The sequence below is a fragment of the Patagioenas fasciata genome, chromosome 5, assembly GCF_037038585.1.
Source record: "Patagioenas fasciata isolate bPatFas1 chromosome 5, bPatFas1.hap1, whole genome shotgun sequence".
Lineage (NCBI taxonomy): Eukaryota > Metazoa > Chordata > Aves > Columbiformes > Columbidae > Patagioenas > Patagioenas fasciata.
The window spans coordinates 57,925,135-57,946,506 of record NC_092524.1 but is presented as its reverse complement, the minus strand read 5'-3'; the positions used below and the strand labels follow the sequence as shown (position 1 = coordinate 57,946,506).

General features: G+C 46.6%; 2 protein-coding genes across 4 annotated transcripts in view; one reads left to right on the top strand and one right to left on the bottom strand.

Annotated features, from left to right (window-relative positions):
* Positions 1-1,731: 1,731 nt before the first annotated feature.
* LOC139828045 (uncharacterized) lies at positions 1,732-3,175 on the bottom strand. The gene is made up of 3 exons (XM_071808621.1): positions 2,776-3,175; positions 2,458-2,688; positions 1,732-2,298 (listed from the first exon to the last, which is right to left on the bottom strand). The coding sequence occupies exons 1-3, from the start codon at positions 3,173-3,175 to the stop codon at positions 1,844-1,846; spliced, it is 1,086 nt and encodes a 361-aa protein (XP_071664722.1). The 3' UTR covers positions 1,732-1,843.
* Positions 2,586-21,372, top strand: part of CCDC85C (coiled-coil domain containing 85C) — a 117,248-nt gene continuing 98,461 nt past the window's right edge. For 2 of the 3 annotated variants that reach the window (XM_071809634.1, XM_065838436.2), the window contains exon 1: positions 2,966-4,187. In XM_071809634.1, the coding sequence (XP_071665735.1) occupies positions 3,476-4,187 (712 nt within the window). In that variant the 5' untranslated portion in view covers positions 2,966-3,475. Of the gene's footprint in view, positions 4,188-21,372 lie in introns of all 3 variants that reach the window. The other variant, XM_071809635.1, reaches the window with a different exon arrangement.

Here is a 21,372-nt window from a genome sequence, read left to right as displayed (position 1 = left end):
AATGGCCACCTGGGTGTCAAAATGACAGTAAAGCCCTTGTGGATGGTGGCAGGGTGGATCTGTGCCATTAACTTTTCTGAAAGCACAGCCATACCCACGGAGTACTGAAAGCAAGTCTTAATCGTCACAAGGACTTCCTCTGTGGATATCTTCTCACTTCCTCTGAGGAACCCCCCTGTCTGCTGGGATCAGTCTTTGCAGAAGCATCAATAAAGCTCAAACTTGGCAAGGTTTCACCTAGAAAAAAGTAGCTTTTCTTGGGAAAAAAAAATCAAGCAAATGTCAGGCAGGCCCAGCAATATACTGCCCAGGCCGAGTACTGCCATGGCTTAGCTGCACCTGTGTGTGTGGTGCAGAAGCCAGAGGTTTCTCCTGCCCTTTTGACTTCATCCAGTGATGAAGTCACTTGCTCTGCAGGGTCCCCCAGCTCTGGTCCTCCTTTCCACAGCCTTTGGCCAGGAATCTGCTAGCCAGATCACCGCTTGGGAGGGTCTGGGAGAAGCACTTTCCACTTCCTGTGGGGAAGGACGTAATTAAAGCCTTGTAAATAGAAGTCTTGGCTCAGAAAATGCTTGGGTGCCATCAAGACACAATGCAGCCATGAGCAGTAGCAGTGTGGCTCATTACAGAGGGTGCTGCCTTCTGGTGGCCCAGCTCAGGGTGGTGAGAAGCAGGAGATGAGGCACAGCATGATCACCCAGCATGCTTGCCATGGCCTGTCTTGGCCCTGTCAGAGTGGTCCCAGACCCCAGGAGCAATGACCTCTTGACACATACACCTGTGCTGGTTTCCAGTGTCCTAAGGGCTGACTCAGGAGGAGCTGACCAGCCATGGGCAGGACTATGGCTTCTGCAGAGCTGCCACCAAGGTGAGCACTCAGGTCAGGGCACAGCTGGTCCTGGGTGGTCCCTGCTCCGCATGCCCAGGGTGATCCCCCCTGAAGGGAGCAAACTGGCCTTGCCACTGCCTTGCACAGCACAATTGCCTCCTCTCTAGTGACCCACCCTGGCGTGGGTACGTGCTACGGGAGAACTGTCCTCTCCATACCTTCACATCTGCTGGACTGTTACCAAGGATCCACCACCTGCTTATCCCACATGAAGTTAACTACTGTCCATGCTCTGCTGGCAGCACCCGTGAAGGGGATGAACTCTCCCAGAAGCAGAAAAGTCCTGCTGTTCTGCTTCATCAGGGAACAGGCAGTTAACTCACTTTGCCAAGGGTATGTCTGGGCTCAGAAAACAAGCAGCACAGACTTGTGCAGAAAAGCATCCAAGAAACTGCTGCTTTGCTGACTGAGGCTTAGGAAAATAACTCCAAAAGGCAGAAGTTGCAATCCTCCATCCCTTACTGTTCTGATTTTCCCTCCATGCACAGGCCATCTGCTCTGCATCCCACGCTCTGGCATCAAATTTGATGTCTCCTTAAAGCTAGAGGGTGTCTTGACCAGCTTGCCAGTGTGGTCAGAAATCTCAGGTTGCACTGAGTTAACCCTGGAGTCAAAACCACTTATCCAGGCTCCTCAGGAACACAAAGCTGGTGATTCCCTGGGGCTTCTTAAGGATACTCTTGTGGAAAAAAGCTGGCAGCACTGCTCTGTCCTGGTGCATGTTTCATTTTTACAAAAGCAGCCTACAGAGAGACAGTATAGTGCAAGGAAACGTGCATGAGACTAAAAGTCAGGGGATACGATGCAAGGATATAGGAAATATGCCTACATGATGCCTAGGAAATCCACTTTATTAACTTTCTGTGCCCTTTATTAGGTTCTGTCCAACATGTGCAGCAGTGATGCTGACAAGCCTGCTCCTGACAGTAAGGACCACCAGGACCTGCACAGATTTTACCGAGGAATAAGCAGTATCTGCATCTTCAGGGCAGTTTCCTCCCACACCTTGGTGCGGGGCTGAGATCTGAAGGAATATGCCTGTCCCGGGAGCAGAGAGGTGGTACGGATGCTTGAGCCGGCTCCTTCAACCTGCGAGCTCTGGCCGAGGCGGGTTGAAGGAGCTGGGGACAAAGGCGGCCGCCCCAGTGGGAGGGCGGACATCCGAACAGAACAGAGCGGGGCCGGGCCCCGGTGACAAAGCCCGTGGCCGGAGGGCGGCAGCAGCGGAGATACCCCGGGAAACCTTGCTCCGTTTCCAGCCCGAGAAAGCGGCTGGCGGCTCCGGGTCTCTCTCCGCGCCTGCCGAGAGCGGGGCCGGGGCCGCTCCGGCGCCGCTTCCCCGGCGGGCGCGTTTTCCTGCCTGTCCAACCCCACCCTTCTCCGGACTGGTGCTCCCTCCGGTAGGTTTTCTTTAAAAAAAAAAAAAAAAAGGAAATAAAAAATAGCAAAGAGGAGGGTGAAAGACCCGTAAGGGGTGGGAGCGGTGAGCGAGCCCCGGCTGCGGCGAGCAGGGCAGGGCACAGCAGGGCGGGCGGAGGGAAGGAGGGAGCGGCCCCGTCCCTTTGTACCTGCCGTTTGAAGGCGCCAGGCGGCCCCGCATTGGCTGCGGCGGCCGCGGCTCCGGTAACCCGAGCCGGCGGGGCGCGGCGCGGCGCACCGGGGCTCGGCCAGCGCCCAGCCCGGCAGCCAACGGGGCAGTGGGGAAGGCGGCGCTCGGCTCGCTCGGCGCCCCCCAGCTCCGCTGCCAGCAGCCGGCTCTCCTCCGCCGCTCGGCCCGGCTGGGGCAGGGCCGCGCCTCCCTGCCCGGCAGGAGGTGGGACCAGCCCCGGCGCTGCCGCCCGCCTCCTCCCTCTCTCCCTCCCTCCCTCCCTCCCTCCCTCTCTCGCTCCCGAGGGCTGAGCCATTCCGGGAAGGCGCCGGCTCCCCCATCGCTCCTCGGCAGCGCTGCACCGGCATCGGCCGCCGTCGCGCCGGGCTCGGCCCCACGTCGCCGCGGGGCTGCGGACGAGCTGCGGCGAAGTGGAACAGCAGCCGCGGCGGCGGGTGCGGGGTGCCCGGTCTCCCACGGCGGGGAGCGGCTGAGAGCGGCGGGCGGCGGGGGGGGCGGGAGGACAAGTGGACGGAGCGCCCGGTAACGGGAGGGCCGGTCGCCGCGTAGTTGTTTTGTCCGCGGTAAGTTGACCGATCCTTTGGGGAGGCTTCGCTTGGAAGGGGGTAGCGCTCGTCTCCCGGCTCCCTGCCGCCCCCAGCCCCCTTGAGGGGGGGCGGGGGTGCCTTTTTTTTCATTCTTCCCACCCCATCCTTTTTTTTTTTTATTATTATTATTATTATTATTATTATTATTATTATTATTATTATTATTATTATTATTATTATTATTATTATTATGATGGGGTCTGTGGGAGAGCAGATCTTCCAGTCCGGCGTTGCTCTTCTTCCTTGTCCAACACTCAGCGGAGAACTATAATATTTTTTTCCCTGAGATGCTGCAGTGAATTTTAGTCCCAAGAAATCAGGCGAACAAAATAATCTGAATAACCCTGAACCATTTGTTAACGTGTGAGAGCAAACGCTGTCTAGGTACAAATGATGGCAAAGAATTCCTTGGAAGGGTCTAAAGAAGACCTGAGCAAAATTTCAGAAGAGGAAATGCTGAGATGGAGCAAGGAAGAGCTGGTGAAAAGACTGAGAAAAGTGGAGAATGAAAAGATGAACTTAATGGTGGAACACGGCAACTTAATGAAGGACGTGAACCGGCGGCTGCAGCTCCACCTGCACGAAATCCGCGGGCTGAAGGAGGTGAACCAGAAGTTGCAAGACGACAACCAGGAGCTGAGGGAGCTCTGCTGCTTCTTGGATGATGACCGGCAGAAAGGCAAGAAGCTGTCGAGGGAATGGCAGCGTTTCGGGAGGCACACGGCCAGCGTGATGTGGAAGGAGGTGGGCATGTACCAGCAAAAGCTGAAGGACCTGGAGGCGAGGCAGGAGACCCTCCTGAGGGAGAATGTGGAGCTGAAGGAAATGGTGCTCATGCTGGACGAGGAGCGGAGTGGGGCTGGGTCGCGGAGCTCCATCGACAGCCAGGCCAGCCTGACCAACCTCAACGGTGGCTCGGCCACCAGGGACGTGGGGGACGGGAGCAGCACCTCCAGCACGGGCAGCGCGGGCAGCCCCGACCACCACCACCACCACCTTCACCACCATAAGGCCGGTGACAGCAAGGCTGGGGCCATGCGGAGGTCCATGGATGACCTGTCTGCACCCCTTCACCACCGGAGCATCCCCAACGGCCTAAACGGTGAGCCTCTGCCCCCCTCCCAGCCCCCTGGCAGCAGGTGCCGCTGGCTTTGCCCTGCGCCACCTCCCCTTGGCAGGTCCGGTGCCCCTTGGCAATGGGGTGAGGGATGCCAGAGGAGGGGAATCCGGGCCATCCCCACCCCTGCCCATCCTTGCTGACCTCTTTGGAAGAGCAGCCTCGGGGGCTGGGGAGGAGCACCCGTGTGAAGGGGGGGAGTGGTGCTTCTTGACTGTGGTGTTGATGTCTGGGGCTGAGGGTTGGAGCCTTCTTTATCTGGAGGGCTGGTGTTCTCTTTTGTTTGTTTGTTTTGGGTGTTCCTGACAAAAAACAGCCTGACTTTTCAGGGTTAAATAAACACTGTTTTTTCCATCTCTTCCTCCTCTCTCTCTCTCCCCTTTAAATACTTTGGTTTACGTTTGTCTTGTTTGTTTGCTAGTTTGATAAGATTGATAAAGAGCCTGGAAGAGATTTTGGAAGCATCTGATGAAAGTGTGGGTCTGCCCCACAGAGCATCACCTGTTAGCTCCATGGGCTCTCAGGGCAGGCTGGCTCTGGCATGCTCAGCAGTTTTGGAGAGGTGCAACTTCCCCCTCCTTGCTCCCCCACTCAGCTTCAGAAACAGGAGGTTTGTTCATAGAGAAGCGATCACTCTCGAAGGGACGCTGTACTCACAGTTTTGTTCAGCCTAGTCATTAAAGTTAGAAACAAGCTTCACTGTGAAATTGTGCCAAGCCTCCTTTGACAGTTTGTATTCAAGCAAAGTTTCTCCTGTTGTCTAATAGTGATCAAGCATTAAAATAATAACATTGGAATGTCTTTAAAATGGAGATTTTTTTTCTCTTTTGAAACCAACAAGACCAAATACTTCTAGAAGGAGTAGATTGGCAAGAGAGTTCAATAGGAATCAAACCAGGCACCAATCTAATTACTTGTTGTATATAAGGCTCTTTTTAATGTTCTTAATCCTCTTTTCTAACCAGAGAGGACTATTTTTTGGTTGGGGTACCTTCTCTCCTCTCCCCTTCTCCAAGCACAGAGGCTGGAGCCCCAGAGGTTGACTCTGAGTGGTGTCAGCAGTGGATGTATTTACCACATAATGGTGCCCTCAGCTCCCAGAGCTTTTGGTGGTCCTGGTGGGACTAAGGAGTGAACCCAGTTCTCAGATAGTTTGTTCATGAATTTGCCATGTGCGGTCCTGTTGTTGCAGCTGTGTGTCTCCACTTAACAGCTGGAGATGTTCCGGCCACCTCACCCAGTAGACGGGGATTGCTGGTTTCAAGGGTGATACAGTCACCAGCTGTCGCAGGGTACAGCAAGCATCTTGAAATGTTTGTTGTTTTTGTCTTGCTCTCTTGCTCTCTCTCCTAGTGTTGTGTAAATCAAAAGTATCTGGTTTGTAAATCTTCAGATAGCTTCTGCTCCTCATGTGACTAGACTTTATTTTCATAAAGCATTGATGGCCTCTCCAGAGGCCTGAAGACCACTTGACAAATATTGAATGTGCTGTTACTGTTTTGGGACAGAAGGGCTTTGCAGTTCTGGTTTGTGAACCTTAGAGAACATCCATTTTAGATATTGACAGCTGACTATGACAACGACAGATTAATCTATTCCTGTTAACCCAGGGCTCTTGTGCATATGGGACACCATCACAACCTCAGAGCCATCCTTTAAACCTGGTGTGAGGCACTGCAGGATTCCTTGCATGCGATTCAGGTCATCCCGATCTGCATAAAGAGGAAAGTCTCTGCTTGCAGAGCTCAGTCCTCATTGCCATCCTCGAACACTGTGTGCTGGATGGTGCCCAGAAGCACCATTCTGAGGGGACTGCGAGCTGTCTCATGTCCTGCCCTATGTAGGGTAAGTGTAGGGAGGGGTGGTAGAGCATCTGTACATGGATATGTTTACATGCGTGTGTCTGCGCCCTTTCTCCTCCACTTGTATAGAAAGGAGGAGTATAGGCTCAAGCATTTCAGATGTGACCTTAGGTTTTGGTGTCTTCTGGTTTTGGCATGCCCGTGGAAGATGGTCTTTGTGGGAAGCACTGAAGTTACGTCTTTGCTGCCCACCTGCGAGACTTCAGTTCTGAGGGTGGGACAGATATCATCCGCACTTTTAAAGCTAATAATCCTTGTAAAGATGCAAACAAGTCTGATATCTCCACTTAGGTAGTGAAGCAGTAAAATGGCTTGAATAGTTGTCATTCTCAGATAGCATCGGTATTCAGCAAGACCATTTCCCTGACTGTGCCTTTGGAAATGCCTCTCAATACATATGTAAATACAAAGCTTATCAGGCCCCTTTTTCTGACTGACAGCAAGAACTCTGGGAGGGGGACTTGCCTGGGACCAAGCAGCAGTTCTGTTAAGCCTGTGACAATATGAAGGAGCAGCGCAGGTGAACGTGAAAAACCACCCCAGTGAGTCAGGTGGGTGGTGGAGCTGTCAGGGAGCAGCCCCACAGCCAGCATCCTGCTGTGTCTCCTGCTGCTGTCTCTGCATTCTGTGCATGCAGCCTGGACCTCTGTCTTTTTATACTCTTTTTCCTGATGACTTTTTAATTTTTTTCCCAGGGATAAAACAGGAGGGAGTAAGAGGAGAAAGCGTGGCTTTTCATTTTGAGGTTGCATACTTCAGTGTGGTTTGCTACAGCACAGGGTAACTAACCAGTGGATAAAGCAGAGACTGCCCAGCCAGCTCAGCTCATACCACAATGGACAGCCGTCTTATAGTTTCTTAGGGAGAGCGTGGGTGGATCTGAAAGGAGTGCACGGCAGAATTTAGCATCTGTAGTAAGGACCCAGCAGAAGTCTTTGACAACTGATGGGACCAAGGCATGGTGAGCTGCTTGCTAGAGCACTTTGCATATGGAAAAGATGAGTCCTGAAATGTGCTGCCCCTGCTAATGGTATCTGTTGGGCTTCTTGTGGTGCTCAGCTTTTCTAGGTATTGAGCAGGACTGTTTCACTTGTTCAGTGCCTCTCTAAAGGAGTCAGGAGTATGGGTGACAGTTAAAGGCTCCTAGGGAGGCAGCTTTTTAATTAAATCTTAGTGAGCAAAGTTGGATTAAATATTTCTCATATTCTCTTCAGCAATCCTTTGGAAGTGAGTTGGTAAACCAGGGCTTAATTTATTTGCCCCAGTGACCCACCCCAATGGGAGGCGATGAAGTCTAAATTTGTTGGGTGAATTCAGTGTAAATGGTATCAGTTTAAAAACCAAAACCAACCCAAACTGTGATCCACCTTCACTTCTCTGAAGTCTATTTACTTTCATAAACTGGCTTTTTGGAAGCTGATGTCCATCCTCTGTGTGTGAGTTTGGAGCTGGGCTGCAGGACAGAAGCATCTCCAAGCTTAGTCCTGGGAACTGGCCAGTTGCATCTATGTTGACTGATACGCCATGTTTCTTATAAATCTACCCACAGATTCAGGACAGAAATCAAGGCACAGTTGCTGTGTTGTACCTGTGAGTGCTTTGGCTTTTCTTTGTATACATGGTGGGAATCTTTGTGCATACGTAGTTTTTCTGTCCATTCAGCTTCAGGCAGCCCTGTTGAACAACCAGGCTGTTGCTACTGCCTGGTTCCTGCCAGAATACAGTTTTGGGAAAAAAAATGAATTCAGAAAAGAAAGACAGCCACCTGGGGGAAGGAAAAAGACTTCAGGTACCATTAGGTTATGTCCCTGGACTGTGAGATTCATGGGAACACTGGGAGGAGTGGCTCGAATCTCCCTGAGGCCAGGGCAATGGCTTCACTGGTTTTAGCCTTATCTGCATCTGACTGGGACAACTGTTTCTATCCATCGGCAAACCTGGGGTCATACAGACTTGCTAGCTGGTGATGTTCCCGGGATAAAATCCTGTGCATGCAGGTAAAGCTTACAGGTTTTAATTATTTTTTCCCCCATCAACTGAATGTTATACTCACCTTCCACTGAACCTGTTTACTCTGGATTTCCAAAATGGACATTTGCCTTATTCCAGTTGTGTATTTCTTTAGCAACATAAACTTTTTTTTTTTCTTTTTAAATTCAAATTGTTAAAAGCATCAACACTTAAAAAGTGGTCAGAGAGGCCCAGAAGAAAGCTGTGGGTATGGCAGATAGCCTGTAGTAGCAGAGATGTTAATCTATGGCCTCTTGCTGTTGTCTACTCCAGTGGAAGAAGAATGGTCTCTCGGGGTGAGGGGGTGGGAAGATCTTTGTGTCTATTGATTCCCACTTGTAAATGTCCACATATTTAGCTAAGGGGTACGATATATTACAGTTAAAATGGTGGCAAAGAGAAATGGCTGTTCCCTGTGGGTTGGTATTGATCGGACATGCAGCTACCCTGCACTTATTTCTCCTCTTCTTCACAAACCCCTTAGGCCAAAGTCCTTTGTTTTTGTTAGCATATTTATAATCATTGTACATATTATTTACTATGACATATTAATGAGGCCTTTGAGATGAGAATATGCAAGGGCAGAAGCAAAGGGTGAGGTTCATCCCATTTAATTTATTTCCGATATAGACTTCAACATCTGCATCCCCTTGGGCTTCCTTTATTTGCCATGTAGAGAAAAACACTTTGATGACACTTTGACTAGATTTATATCAACTATGTCTGCTTTAGAGGGAGAAGAGTTGTACATTAACTGCGCTCTTTGCTGGTAGAAAGGTAGCCTGGATGTCTAGTTCACATGCAACCACCTAAAATCAGGTGAGATCAGGCCTGTTTGAGGTGGTGTCATGACCACTGTCCACTCTTCCAGTGCAGCTTTGTTAGCCCTGGTGGAAGAGATGAAATGGCCTTTCTCTGTGCCACTCAGATGTCACCCCTTGCAGTGCCCAAACTGCCTGGGTACAGCAGCCTGACTCAGAAACAGCCCTGTTCTCTGCGATGGAGACCTCTCAGAGCTCTGTGGCTCCTGCCATGCTTAAGCAGACGTTTAGGCGACTCGACCACCTAATATATTTTCTTATATCAAGAGCACTTTTCAATCCTCTAAACATTTTTTTGTCTTTTCTTGATACTGCCATATTCACCCTGTTGGTATTTTTGGTGCTGTAGGTTCACATACAGGTTCCTTGTAATTAAGCCAGGAAACCTGCCCTGGGCTGGTACACAAGATGTAAGACCTCTGTAGACCTGTTTGCATCTCTTCTGTGTAAGTTCAATGAGTTCTGCTAATAGGTTTATCAACACTGAGATCTGAGAGACTAAGGATACAGCTTGAGTTTCTTGTAGCCAGTAGTCTTGGACCACTCATCCAAGGGGCTTCAGTGGAGCGATCTACTCCATTGCCCGTTCCCACCTTCTTGCTGGTGTGCTGCCTGTGTGCCAGCTCGCTAGACTCACAAACCTCAAGGTAGCTGGTGTCCCTGAAAACATGGCTTAAGGCACTTGAATTGCATAGTAGAATTGGGCCATATCTGGAAATATATTCTGCATAGTAGTGCAGTCAAATCTGTTTTCCTCTTTCAGTTTTCTATAGAGATATCTTGTTCTCAGATGTCCTGTTAAGGGAAAAAACCTTCTATTGATTAAAATGCAATTTTCTATGGGCCTTTGATGGAATTATCCACTTATGCTTGTCAAAAGCAATCCAAATAAGAGGAGTATACTATGTTGGTTACATGTAAATTATTTTGTCCTCTGGAGGCATTCCATCAAATAAAGCTGAGGATCAAATTAAATGGTGATCTAATTAAGTGGCAGGCATGGGAACCCAAAATGCAGCCTTGACAGGTGTTACGCTCAACGTGTGTGTGGAGATGAGGGGCATGAACATTAATACTTAACAGAAACGTTGTGTCTGAAAGCTCGAGGGTTAATACTTTTGTGGGGACACAGCTGACCACATCAATGAAACCTGGGTCATGCTGGAGGCCCACTCTGGGAGCCACTGGGCTTTTTACCTGCCCCAGCATGGTGGTGGCCTTCCTTGCATCTCACACAGACATGTGCATGGCAGGGTCTGCTGTTGTCCCCTCAGGCTGGCCCTGTGGTATCCTTCTGTATTGTGGCTGCCCTTTGGAGATGCTCAGGGAGCACAAGGATGGACAATGGCTGTTTTCACTGGTAGGCAAGATGGAGGTGAGGTGCTTAAACTGGCATAAAATGTTTGGTACACATCAGAAGATGTGGAGTGAGGCAGATGAAAAAAACCATAAGCCTATTTAACATTCTCTTAAAATGCTTGGCTCCAGGAAGGCTGAAGTCCTTTCCACGCTCATGATTGGGCTTTAATGAATCCCGCTGCAAAACACACAACATTGCTCGCGTGGAAGAGGGAAGGTTTGGAGGCTGCACATCCATTTTTCCTGCGAATTAGTAGCGACTGGCTGGGTTTGCTTCTGCATTCTGTATTTTTAACCTGACTTTTTGTCTGCCAGCTAGAATTCATCCTGCCCTGTCGCCAAATGTCATCATCCCCTTGTGGTTAACTTGCTGCAATTCATGAAACACTTGGCTGCCATAAATAGTTATGTGCAGAGGTTCCTCCGCACGCAGAGCGGGGAGAAATTCGCAGGCAGCGCTGCAAGGCACTTGCACACTAACATGTCCACCAAGAGAAAGTTGACCCACTTCTGCAAATAGATAACTCCTGGCAGAAAAAGTAACACTGTCTCAGAGAATCCATCTTCCCCTTGCCTACTGAATTGTGAAGCAAAAAGCAAGCCAGCTCCATCTTCTGAATTAACCGCGATGTGAGCACAGTACTCCCCATTGAAATGAGACTGTGTGAATCAGCCCTTGAACTGAGGAGGGCTTAAAATGGCCACAATTCATTTGTGATTTTTTTTTTTTTTTTCAATATAATGAGTACTTTTGTTAGTGAATGAGGTGTGTGGAGTTCAGGACTCAGCTGCTCTTAGGCATTAGGAAACATTTATCACCATGGCAATTGAATGCTGCTGTACAGGTTATTTTGAACATTTTTCTAGTGACTCATGTCTGAGCCAAGACCATTTATGCCAGGTTACTCTGATCTTTGTGCATACAGGTATATATATATATATATATATATATACACACACACATATATATATATATATATAATCTTCCTTCCCTTAAACTGCTTCTTGCCTTACGCTTTGCCTCTCTGAGGAAGCTCTTCACTTGTACTGATTTCTTGCATCTCTGAGCAATGGTGGTGCCAAGTGTTCACCTTGCTCAGAGACTCTTCTGTAAAGGGTCTTTGTGAAAGATAGTCCTTGTGAAGTAGATTACAGGCTATTGGTTGGATTTGAGACTTCAGGGATCTCGTGGTGAGATTGAAGCGATCCTAAATCTGATGTGAATTAGCTCATCATCTTCATGGGCTTTTCCTACAGGCTTGTAGGATGGGATGTCTTCTGTTTGCCTGGGGTGGCTGTGGTGAGAGAGCCCTGAGCTGTCTGTAGCAGAGGGAGCCCCGGCAGTGCTGGGCTGATGGCATCAGGGCTTTGGCGAGTTCTAGACTGCAGTCTCAGGGGTGACACGCTAGCTGTCTCGTGCAGTTGTGTCAGCCCCAGCTTGCTGGCAGAATTAGTTTAATCAAAGCAGGAGTTTTCTGAAGAGCCCTTCAGTCTTTGCTCCATCCCCCAATCTGTGCAGTGACACTCAGGGCAGCATGCTGCTGCCTCAGCCCCCATTTCATCCCCAAACTCCTCTCCTGCTGGGATTTCATTCACATCAGCAGCATTTGAATGTTTTTGGGAGATGGAGGATGAAGCATGTGGAGCAAATGGATGGAGCAGGGCTCAGGCTGGGAAGCAAGAGGAGGTAATTTGCTGCTGTTCCAATCTGTCTTCAGGACAGTAGGATGCTCCAGGGCTGCCTGTGCTGGAGGGGGCGGCAGCTGTGTCTGACCTGCCCCTGCCTTCCTGGGACAACGAAACGAGACCATGTGATGCTGAGAGCCCTGTGCTGGTGCGTTGGGGAGAGCTGTGGGGTGGGAGCTGCTCCATCTTCTCACTGCTGAGGACCCGTGGAGAGGAAAGGAGCTGGCAAAAGGACCACTCAAGGCAGAGCAGTAAAACCAGACCATTATTTCAGAAAAGAAGAAAAAGTAAGCCTTACAGCATCTCTAGTCCCCAAAGCTTCATATTTCTATGGAAACCAATGCAGCAGGAGGTTTGCTGTCAGTCTCTGATCTAGTGGGGTTGACTAGATTGAAAAAAATGTTTGTCCTTCCCCACATCTTCCCTCCTGGATCATCTGAAGACAGGTTACTGCATGTCACAAATCCAAGGTTAAAACCTGCATTCCTGGTTTCCAGCTCTCCATTAAGTGCTAAGCAGTCTCTGGAGGGCTGGCATCCATCTTTCATCTGCAGTTTTTTGCTTGCTGTGGTACATTTCATTCACTCTGTGACACTTATTGATAATGCCTTGTCCCATAAATGCCACTCCTGTGACACTGTGCTCCTTGAAGGATGGCTGTGATGTTGTATCAGGCCATGGACCATTTATTGGTGTGGTACATCTTAGTGGCTAGCGGAGTTACTGCACGGACATTGTTTGGCTTGAATGGTATCTCTACACTTGCTTTGGTCTTTAATTGAAAGAAGATCCATAATGTCTTTAATCTCCAACAATGGACATAATCTGGCTTTTTTAGGTAATAGCCTGCTTGATTTTTGTGTAGCCAGAGGACTGCCCCTGGTTATACACATGCAGCTATTTACCATTGTCATGTTAATGTTTTCACTGGTCTCCCTGAGTGTTTTCTATTTTGGTAGGGTCTGCTAGAAATGGCTCTAGGACAACTTACATAGATGTCCACTGTTTTATGCTGGAGTAGCATCCTCAGATGCTAGCAGAATATCAGTAATAGAAAACAACTGATTTTGGTTGATGCTGAATCTTTTTCAGCTCTTAACAAAGGTGTTAAGAAAATCATATTTTTATGTACAATCTCAAAGCACTTTTGTGATGCACAGTATTCTGTTGTCTTCTTGGTTTCCTTTTCTTATCTCACTTACTGGGGTTTGCAGTCTCATATTCATATATTTCCCAGCAGCTGAATACAACTTTGATCTATGATTTGGATCTGTGGAGCTTTTAATCCCTTTCCACTGAGTTAAAAGCTTGTTTGCTGTTGAATGTGATACGTAGTTATAGGTTATATGATCTTCACCAGTGGCTCATGCATTGCACAAAGATGGCATATTGTGAAAAACTCTGATAAAATGTCCCCTTGTTCACTTTCCTGATTGCAGCTCAAACCCAGCATGGGAGTGAGTCAATCTGTCACTTCTGGTCAGACCGCTGATACACCTGCCCTTTGCTGTTACCTCTGCCTATGCACTCGCTTTATTTCAATTATTAATTCATTTCTTTGTGATGTTTGTTTTTGAGGCTACACACCAGTTGAGTATTTCAGCCAGCGCAGCGGGCTTTCTGTCTTCCAATTCTGATAACGTTTGCAGTGTTTCCCCTTTTCATTCTCTTAGCTGCTTGTTACACCTCTTAAAAGATAGGGATCAGTTTATAAAGCCTGTGCTTTTATTCCTCTTTGATGTCCTGAAGACAATAATGTATGTCTTCTTTGTGGAGATCTTCTCTTCTGGAGCGGCTGCAGGTTCTACGTCAGAAAAAAGAATGATTTCTGCAGCTCTCAGTCCTCTGGGCCGTGTCGGCGCAGCTGCATGTGTGTGACTGTATTCAACCATCTTCTGAAAGCTGTTCTTTTTGAGGTTTTGGTGTAGCTGTTTGCTTTCTGGATTCTGAGCAGTTTATTTGGAAGTCTCTCATGCTTTGCTCCTGGCCCCTTGTAACAAAATGCAGTCCTCTTTTTACGAGGTCAGTTAAGACTCAACTGGTTTAGGTGTAAGCTTTAAAAAAACAAAAGGATGGATGTTTTTGCAATTTACAGCACTGAATTTGGACTCGTATTTGGTGTGCATTCTCATGGCTTCCTGATGCAGTCTTAGGTAAATTATGTGATCTGTGATTCTCCTTTTATACAACCAGGGTAATATATTTCCTTTGTCTCCTCCGAGTTTTGGTAATTCATTAGGTCTTTTATAATATGCTCATACAGTGCTCCACGGAATTGGACCCTTACCCCAACAGGGGCCTCTAACTATTGCTGTGATACCAGTGATAGGACACAACACAGGTTTTAAGTTATAATTAGCTAGCAAGGAAGGAGCAGCCTTTATTATAACTGAAACTGCAGACCTTTCTAGTTCCCAGTTTTGGACTTGCTTCAGATCCTGCTTCAGCTTTACTGGGATAAAAGCACTTTACGTGTTGGGATGCTTCTTTGTGTATTGTATATAATTCTTGGGAATGCAGGATTATGAAGTATGGACAGTTTCCAGCCAACTGTCAAAAATAGAAACTTGTCAAATAAAAATCTCCTAAATGATAAGATAAAGAGCAAAATAAGATAAAGAGCAGTGTTTGCCTCTCTACAGCCAGAGACAAGCGCAGAAAGGTGCTGCTGCTGTCACAGAACAGATTACCTTGATGTCTTTCAGAGTGTGGGGACAGCATTTGTTGTTATTTCAGCTCATCCTACCTGCATTGCCCAGTTGAGTATCGTATTATGTATGCCTATTTAAAATGCTGTTTATCTGGCAGCCCAGTGCAATTTCAGCTGAGGTGAAGAACCACAACTATGAAGCATAGGGGTCCTTGTTGTCACATTGCTCCCCATGTTGTCACTGCAAGGCAGCGGTGCGTTTGCTGTAATTGCTGACGACACTTTTCCTCTTTCCAGTTAAATTCTTACCTGTTCCCTTGATTGCTCTATTTCTGATGCTGGTAATTTGGTAAATCCAAACAAGCCATGACTGAAAAGTCATAAAAGTCACTCTGGATGTGAAGCCAATGTGTCTTAACCACCTTGGGCTTTTATTCATAGTTGTGTAGTGGAATTTAGGGAGGATCTATTTGTCAGTGTATCACCCAATCATTAGGAGGGTGACAAGACTGCAGTAACTCTTCCTAGGCAATTATGTATGAAAGGTTGTCAGTATGAGTTGTATGGGAAGTTAAAAGCCTTAATTTTCATTTGGAATTGAAACCCTAATGACTTTCCACTCCCACAGCTCATAAAAACCTTGTTTCAGCTTCAAGTTGACCAAGAAAAAGGGGGGGGAACCTATTTTATTGCAGACTTTTTGTGCAGGATTTTTATGAAAAAGCAGATTTATGAGTCACTGTTCTTTGTATAAAAGATAATTACTGGAGTATGAACCTCAGAAAAGTGACAATTTATGATTTTGCCGCTAGCCACGCAGTGTGAGCTTTTGCTTTCTCTCTTTTCAATTAGTTAAACAACATCTTGGTTCGAAAGGACTAATTATATTCCTGTTTGTTGTTTGCCTTATGCACTAAATGTTTTCTATATGTAAGGCTAAGCAGCAGGGAGTGGGAAAGGATCACCTCAAATGAATGCTATTTAATTATTTAAAATGATGGGTGTAGATCCTGTGGGGTTAAGTAGATTGCTGTATTCAGTCACATCCATCACTCACAGCAGAGTAAGGAAGAGAAACTGGATCACGCAAATCCTTTTGTTAACCCTAGGAGCATAATTAAGTTCCTCTGGAAATTTGTTCTTGAAAAACACATTCCTCTAAACAGCAATGTTGTTTAATCCGTGCTTAAATGTAAAGCTATGTGTTTATCCACTTCTGTGTGGGTTTTTTGTGTTGTTGTTGTGTTTTTTTTCTTTTTTCCTTTAAGTAAAAGCAACACTTTGTAATGCAATAGCATCTGCTACCTCATGCAATGAGAGCTGAGGGAGGGTGTGTACGTGGAGGTGGCAGGTGCAGGTCACAGTCCTGCTTTGGCTCTGCCGCATCATGTCAAGAGTTTGCACAATAGCAAGTGATCCAGAGCATCTCTGTTTTTGAGGATCCACCTGGGATACCTGAAGGGCATCTTCTGTTCAAAGGACAGGTGCTCAGCATTTTCAGAGTCTTAAGTGTTCTGAACATGATTCAGACTTTGCTCTTGGAAGTATCTGAGGTGACTAGTTAATTTTCTTGGCCATGGGGCAGTGTACTTGAGAAAGGATCGCTGCAGAGCTGTAACTGTCTTCCATCCATGGCAGCATAGGTCCATCAAGCTTTCCAATCCCACGGCTCACGGAGGCAAGTCTGCTTGGAGTCCTGCAAGATGAGGAATGATTCACGTAAACAGCAACTGATGCAGTTGTTGGAGAGGTCTCTGTTTTTCCTTTCAGGCTGTTAAAGCATCTTGGCCAGGTTGGACGGGGAAGGTTTCCGATGGAAAAAATCTGCGATCCTGTCTTTTCGTTCTGCCTTATTTGGATAAAAATGAGAGGGCCGCCCTTTTAAATTTTTCTTTATTTGGCAGTTCAAAGTGAAGCAAATGCAATATTTTTGGGAAAGGCTTTGAACTGACCCGGTGAAAGGAATGTTACCTAAATGGTAAAAGTCCCTGACTGCGTTATGCTTAAGGATGGCAATATTTGAATTTGACCGTTTATTTTTAAATGAGAGATTTCATATCTGGATTTAAACCAAAACCGTATCAAACACAAAGGAACAGGGTTGTTCTATCAAAAACAACATCTGTAGATCTGGAGGGAAAGGCTGGGCAGCATGGAGTACATGGCCTGGCATGGAGGGCAGGGGAGGTGCCGACCTCCTGGACCTGCTGCAGGATGGTAGAGAGCAAGGGGGCAGCTGGGGAGAGAACTTCTGTCAAGCTCAGATGAAGCTCTCAAGCAACCCTTTGTGCTGTGCTGGGGGAGATGTACTCACAGTGGTGAGGGGTGGGCAGCAAGAATTGCCTGCCAAGCTCAGGATGAAGCTGGAGACCACTGCAAAGGGGAGCGACAGCAGCCTGAAGGAGGAGACAGAGTAAATGAGTCCAAAGATGTGGTTTGGGAGCTAGCAGTTATTTTTAACAGCCGATTGCATTGAACTGGATTGAACTCCCTCCAGCACAGCATTGATGATGGTGCCTGGAGCTATAAAGATTGTATTTTGATCAGCAAGTCAAAAGCAAGTCTACCACTAGTTATGAATACATTTTCAGAATTGCAAGCAAAGGAGATCCCAGAATAATAATGGGCAGAAAAAGTTGCCTGAAGGAACCAGTTTACTCGATAAATGCTGGAGGACATGTAGACCCAAACTTTGCACTACTTCCCATTTCAGCTTTTTAAAAATGTGCAAACAGATCTAGTACCTGAGTTTCGAACCTGTTGAAATCCCAGGGAGACATAATGCAAGATGGCAGGAAAACCAATAATGAGGGAGCTTTGAAAATACAAATGGTTCAGTTGTAGATAAGTGGGATAAATGAGGAAAAAAAGTGCATGTGTGTCCTGTGCTGTATGCTGTTGACCCAGTTGGTTATTCAATGATGAAGTCTGATCTGTATGTTTCGAATGACAGATCTGGGTTCTGAAGTGCTTATGATTAGATTAAGACACTATAGTAAACCTTAATGGAGCATGAAAAGCTACTGCTGGATTTGCAGTAATACGTACTTTTCTGCCTTAGAACAGCATGAATAATACTTTATGGTTGTATAACTCCTTCCAGACAAGGAGTCTAGGAGTGCTTTGTAAACGCTGATGAGTTTGGCCTCATAGCATATTTATAAGCTTGAGAAGTAGCATTATTTCCCTTTTTTATGGTTTGGAAGTTGACTAGCCTAAGTATGCAAAGAGCAGGCAATAGAGCTTTCATCTTCCAGCTCTCAGTCCTGGGCCTTATCTGTAGGACTCGGTAGGCTTTCTAAGTGTGTCTGGGGCATGCTCAGAAATTTACTGCTGATTCAATCCAGCAAAAAGGTTGGTTTTTTGCAAACCTCTGGGTATCCTTTGTAAAGCAAAAAGTGTTGTAATTATTTACGATAATTTCTTGCTCGCCTTTTCATTCTACCGCAACAGAGACAGAAGCTAATCCTCTACTGGAATGAAATTAGTTTGGGAATTATGAATATCGTTTCCTTGCCCAGAACAAAGAGGCTAAGCTAATGTGAATGAAAACTCCTGTTATCTTTACATGGGAGTTGCAGGTGGGTAAGGAATGCGAGGTCAGCTGGGATTGAGAGCAGATAATTGCCTATGTCAAAAGGCAGTGAGGGTGATGCCTGTGAAAAATGCCTTGCAAAGTAGGTGGGATCAGGCACTATGGTGTGCACACATAGATTTTTCTCTGGCAGCTTCTTCAGATGTTCATCCCAGAAGGTCTTCATTATTTGTACAGATTTATGTAGTGGGATGTTCTGCAATGTGAGCGTTGTGTGGATTGTAGATAAATTTTATAAATATTTTGTGCATGAATCCAGTATTTGGTGACAACTGCCAGAAAGACAGTTGTAGAGGGAGAAGTCCTTTAGCTGTGGGATAAGCATACGCACATTTCACATGCTGCTTTCACATTCCTAACCTGAAAAGCTGTTTCCAGATCTCAGTGCTTTTTCATGAGCTAAGGACCAGTGAAGATCCCAACAAAGTCTGTAAAGTTCTAGTTATGGAGGTGGTGGTCTTCATGATGTGGCCATGCGTCTGCTAGCAGAGTTAGTTTGTAGAATGAGCAGCATTTGTGGTCTCAGATCATAGAATAGTTTGGGTTGGAAGGGATCCTTAAAGGTCATCTAGTCCACCCCCCTGCAATGAGCAGGGACATCTTCAACCAGATCGGGTTGCTCAGAGCCCCGTCCAGCCTGGCCTTGAATGTTTCCAGGGATGGGGCATCTACCACCTCTCTGGGCAACCTGTGCCAGTGTTTCACCACCCTCATGGTAAAAATATTCTTCCTTATAGCTACTCTAAATCAATTATATTTTACTTTACCATTACTCCTTGTCCTGTTGTAACATGCCCTTCTAAAAAGTCTGTCTGCATCTTTCTTACAGGCTCCTTTTAAGTACTGAAAGGCTGCAATAAGGTCTCCCAGAGCCTTCTCTTCTCCAGGCTGAACAACCCCGACTCTCTCAGTCTGTCCTCGTAGCAGAGGTGTTCCAGCCCTCTGATGATTTTTGTGGTCTCCTCTGGCCCCTCTCCAACAGGTTCATGTCTTGCACTGGGGGCTCCAGAGCTGGACGCAGCACTGCAGGTAGGGTCCCACCAGAGCGGAGCAGAGGGGCAGAGTCCCCTCTCTCGACCTGCTCGTCAGATTTCTTCTGATGCAGCCCTGGATATGGTTGGTTTCCTGGGCTGTGAGTGCACATTGCTGGCTCATGTCCAGCTTTTCTTACACAACTATTCCCTCTTGGCCCAAGGAGTTCAAGTCAGGAGACTAAGTGGCTCCTGAAGCTGTTTTTTCAGGTCCAAGCTGAGCAGGATGGTGACTGTAGTGGAAGTTTGGTGGTGAGGATTGAGAGAGAACATACCTGTATTTTCTACTGTAATTTTGTTAGAAAAGGCTCGGGGAGTTTCCTAGGAAGATTTACATGTGTTTGATTATTATTTTGTTGGCATAAAGAAAACTGCAATAATAAGCTAGTTGGCACTTGAAAAAAGGTACAGATTTTCTTTTTTGCAGAGGCAACTGCTTTGTTTACTCCCTGTCTTTCCACAAGTAGATCAGACTCATCTCAGATTTTCAGATGTTACCACACTGAAGAAAACCATTTTTTGAGGCTTTTTACATCCAGCTAGCTGAGTTATATCAGGGTTGAATTTGGCTTGCAGCCTTCTGCTATGCAGGTTATGACCATGTGAACATGAAGAGGGTTGTTTGATTTCTAGCAAATTGATGCTAAACATAGGAATGGCAGCGGGGGTCATAAGTAGAAGGAAGGAAGGAAGGATTTGAAGTGTGCGGTAATGTACATTACCAGAATGATTTCAGGAAGGCAATCTCTGGGACATCAGTATTCCCTCTACAATGAAATCCACAGACCCAGAGGTATGAGAGCTGTACTACACCATGTGTTCTGGCACTGAAATTGTGTTAGTGTGCTGCTGCACTTCAGATGTGTGTCTCGCTGAATTAAATGGCATTAAGATAGTTGGCTTCTCCATATGACTGGTTTGTATTTTTAGTCTGATTCTGGTATATTAAATGCTGTATTGGCATGTGACCTGTTTCCTTGTCTAGCTAGTTCTGGAATGCAACCTAGCCTTAGCTCTTCAGCACAGAACAAAAGCTTTTCTGAAATGCTGTTTGCTCATGGCTACAAATAACAAACTTCAGGTGATTAGCAAGAGGTTTTGGCAAGTCGTGCAGATACACAGGATATTTCAGTATGTGACCTGGCATCCTTGCAGAGCCAGGAGCTGGAATATGCTATAGAGAGGTTCTTAGTTGACTGCAGTGCTTAATCTTTCTAATACAGCCCATAATGTATAGTGAAAGATCTAGATAATGCAAGAAAACAGTTATTTATCTGGGATTAGCCTACATAAAACATTTACATTGAGTAGAAACTAGGCCAGAATACCATTCTTTTGTAAATGGTGATGATGAATTGCAACCTGATGCAAAGTCCTTTGAATTCAAAAGACCCTTTGTAGTTCATTCAGTGAATGGACTTTGGACTCTGGACTTTGGCTTAGTGGACCCTTTGGACCCCTGGACTTTGACTTAGTACAACATTTTATGTCTACCAGTGTCCTTCTTCCAAAGAGGAAAGATTTAGTTTAAAAAAGAAACAAAGCATCAACTTCAGCTGCTCGAGCACCCAAGCAAGCATACCAAACAAGCAGAGTACAATTAATATCATATTTGTAACAAACTCTCAGGTTGGCTGGTTATCAATGCCTCCTTATGAAGAATAACCTGCCTGCTTTTCCGAATCCCTGCTCTGCTAGCAGTGCACAAGGCATTTTCCTGATGATTTATAATGGTGGGAGCTACAGAGTAATCCTTGGTAAATAGATTTATACATGTGACACTCTACTGAATGGGAGATTTATACTTGGCTATTCCATTGCTGCTTATTACCATATGATGTTTTATTGAATGCAGTTATATGTCTGCCTCTACTCTTTAAAGGCTAGAATGGTTTCACAATATTACCGTCTTCTGCTAAGCAGAGCCTCACAAAGAGACACTTTCCAATGCGATGGATGGGGCTTGCAGTTGGCTTTGTCCTGGGCAGGCCTGGTTGGGTGAAGGAAGCTGGGTTTTGGCTGTTAGCAAGACTCATAGTACTGTTATGCTGAAGGTGTTTTAGAAGTTGAGCTTAACATCGCCAGTTGCCTGAGCTCTCACAGTTTGTCACTGCACAACTGACCTGACCACATAGGCTGTTATTTGGGAAGATCCT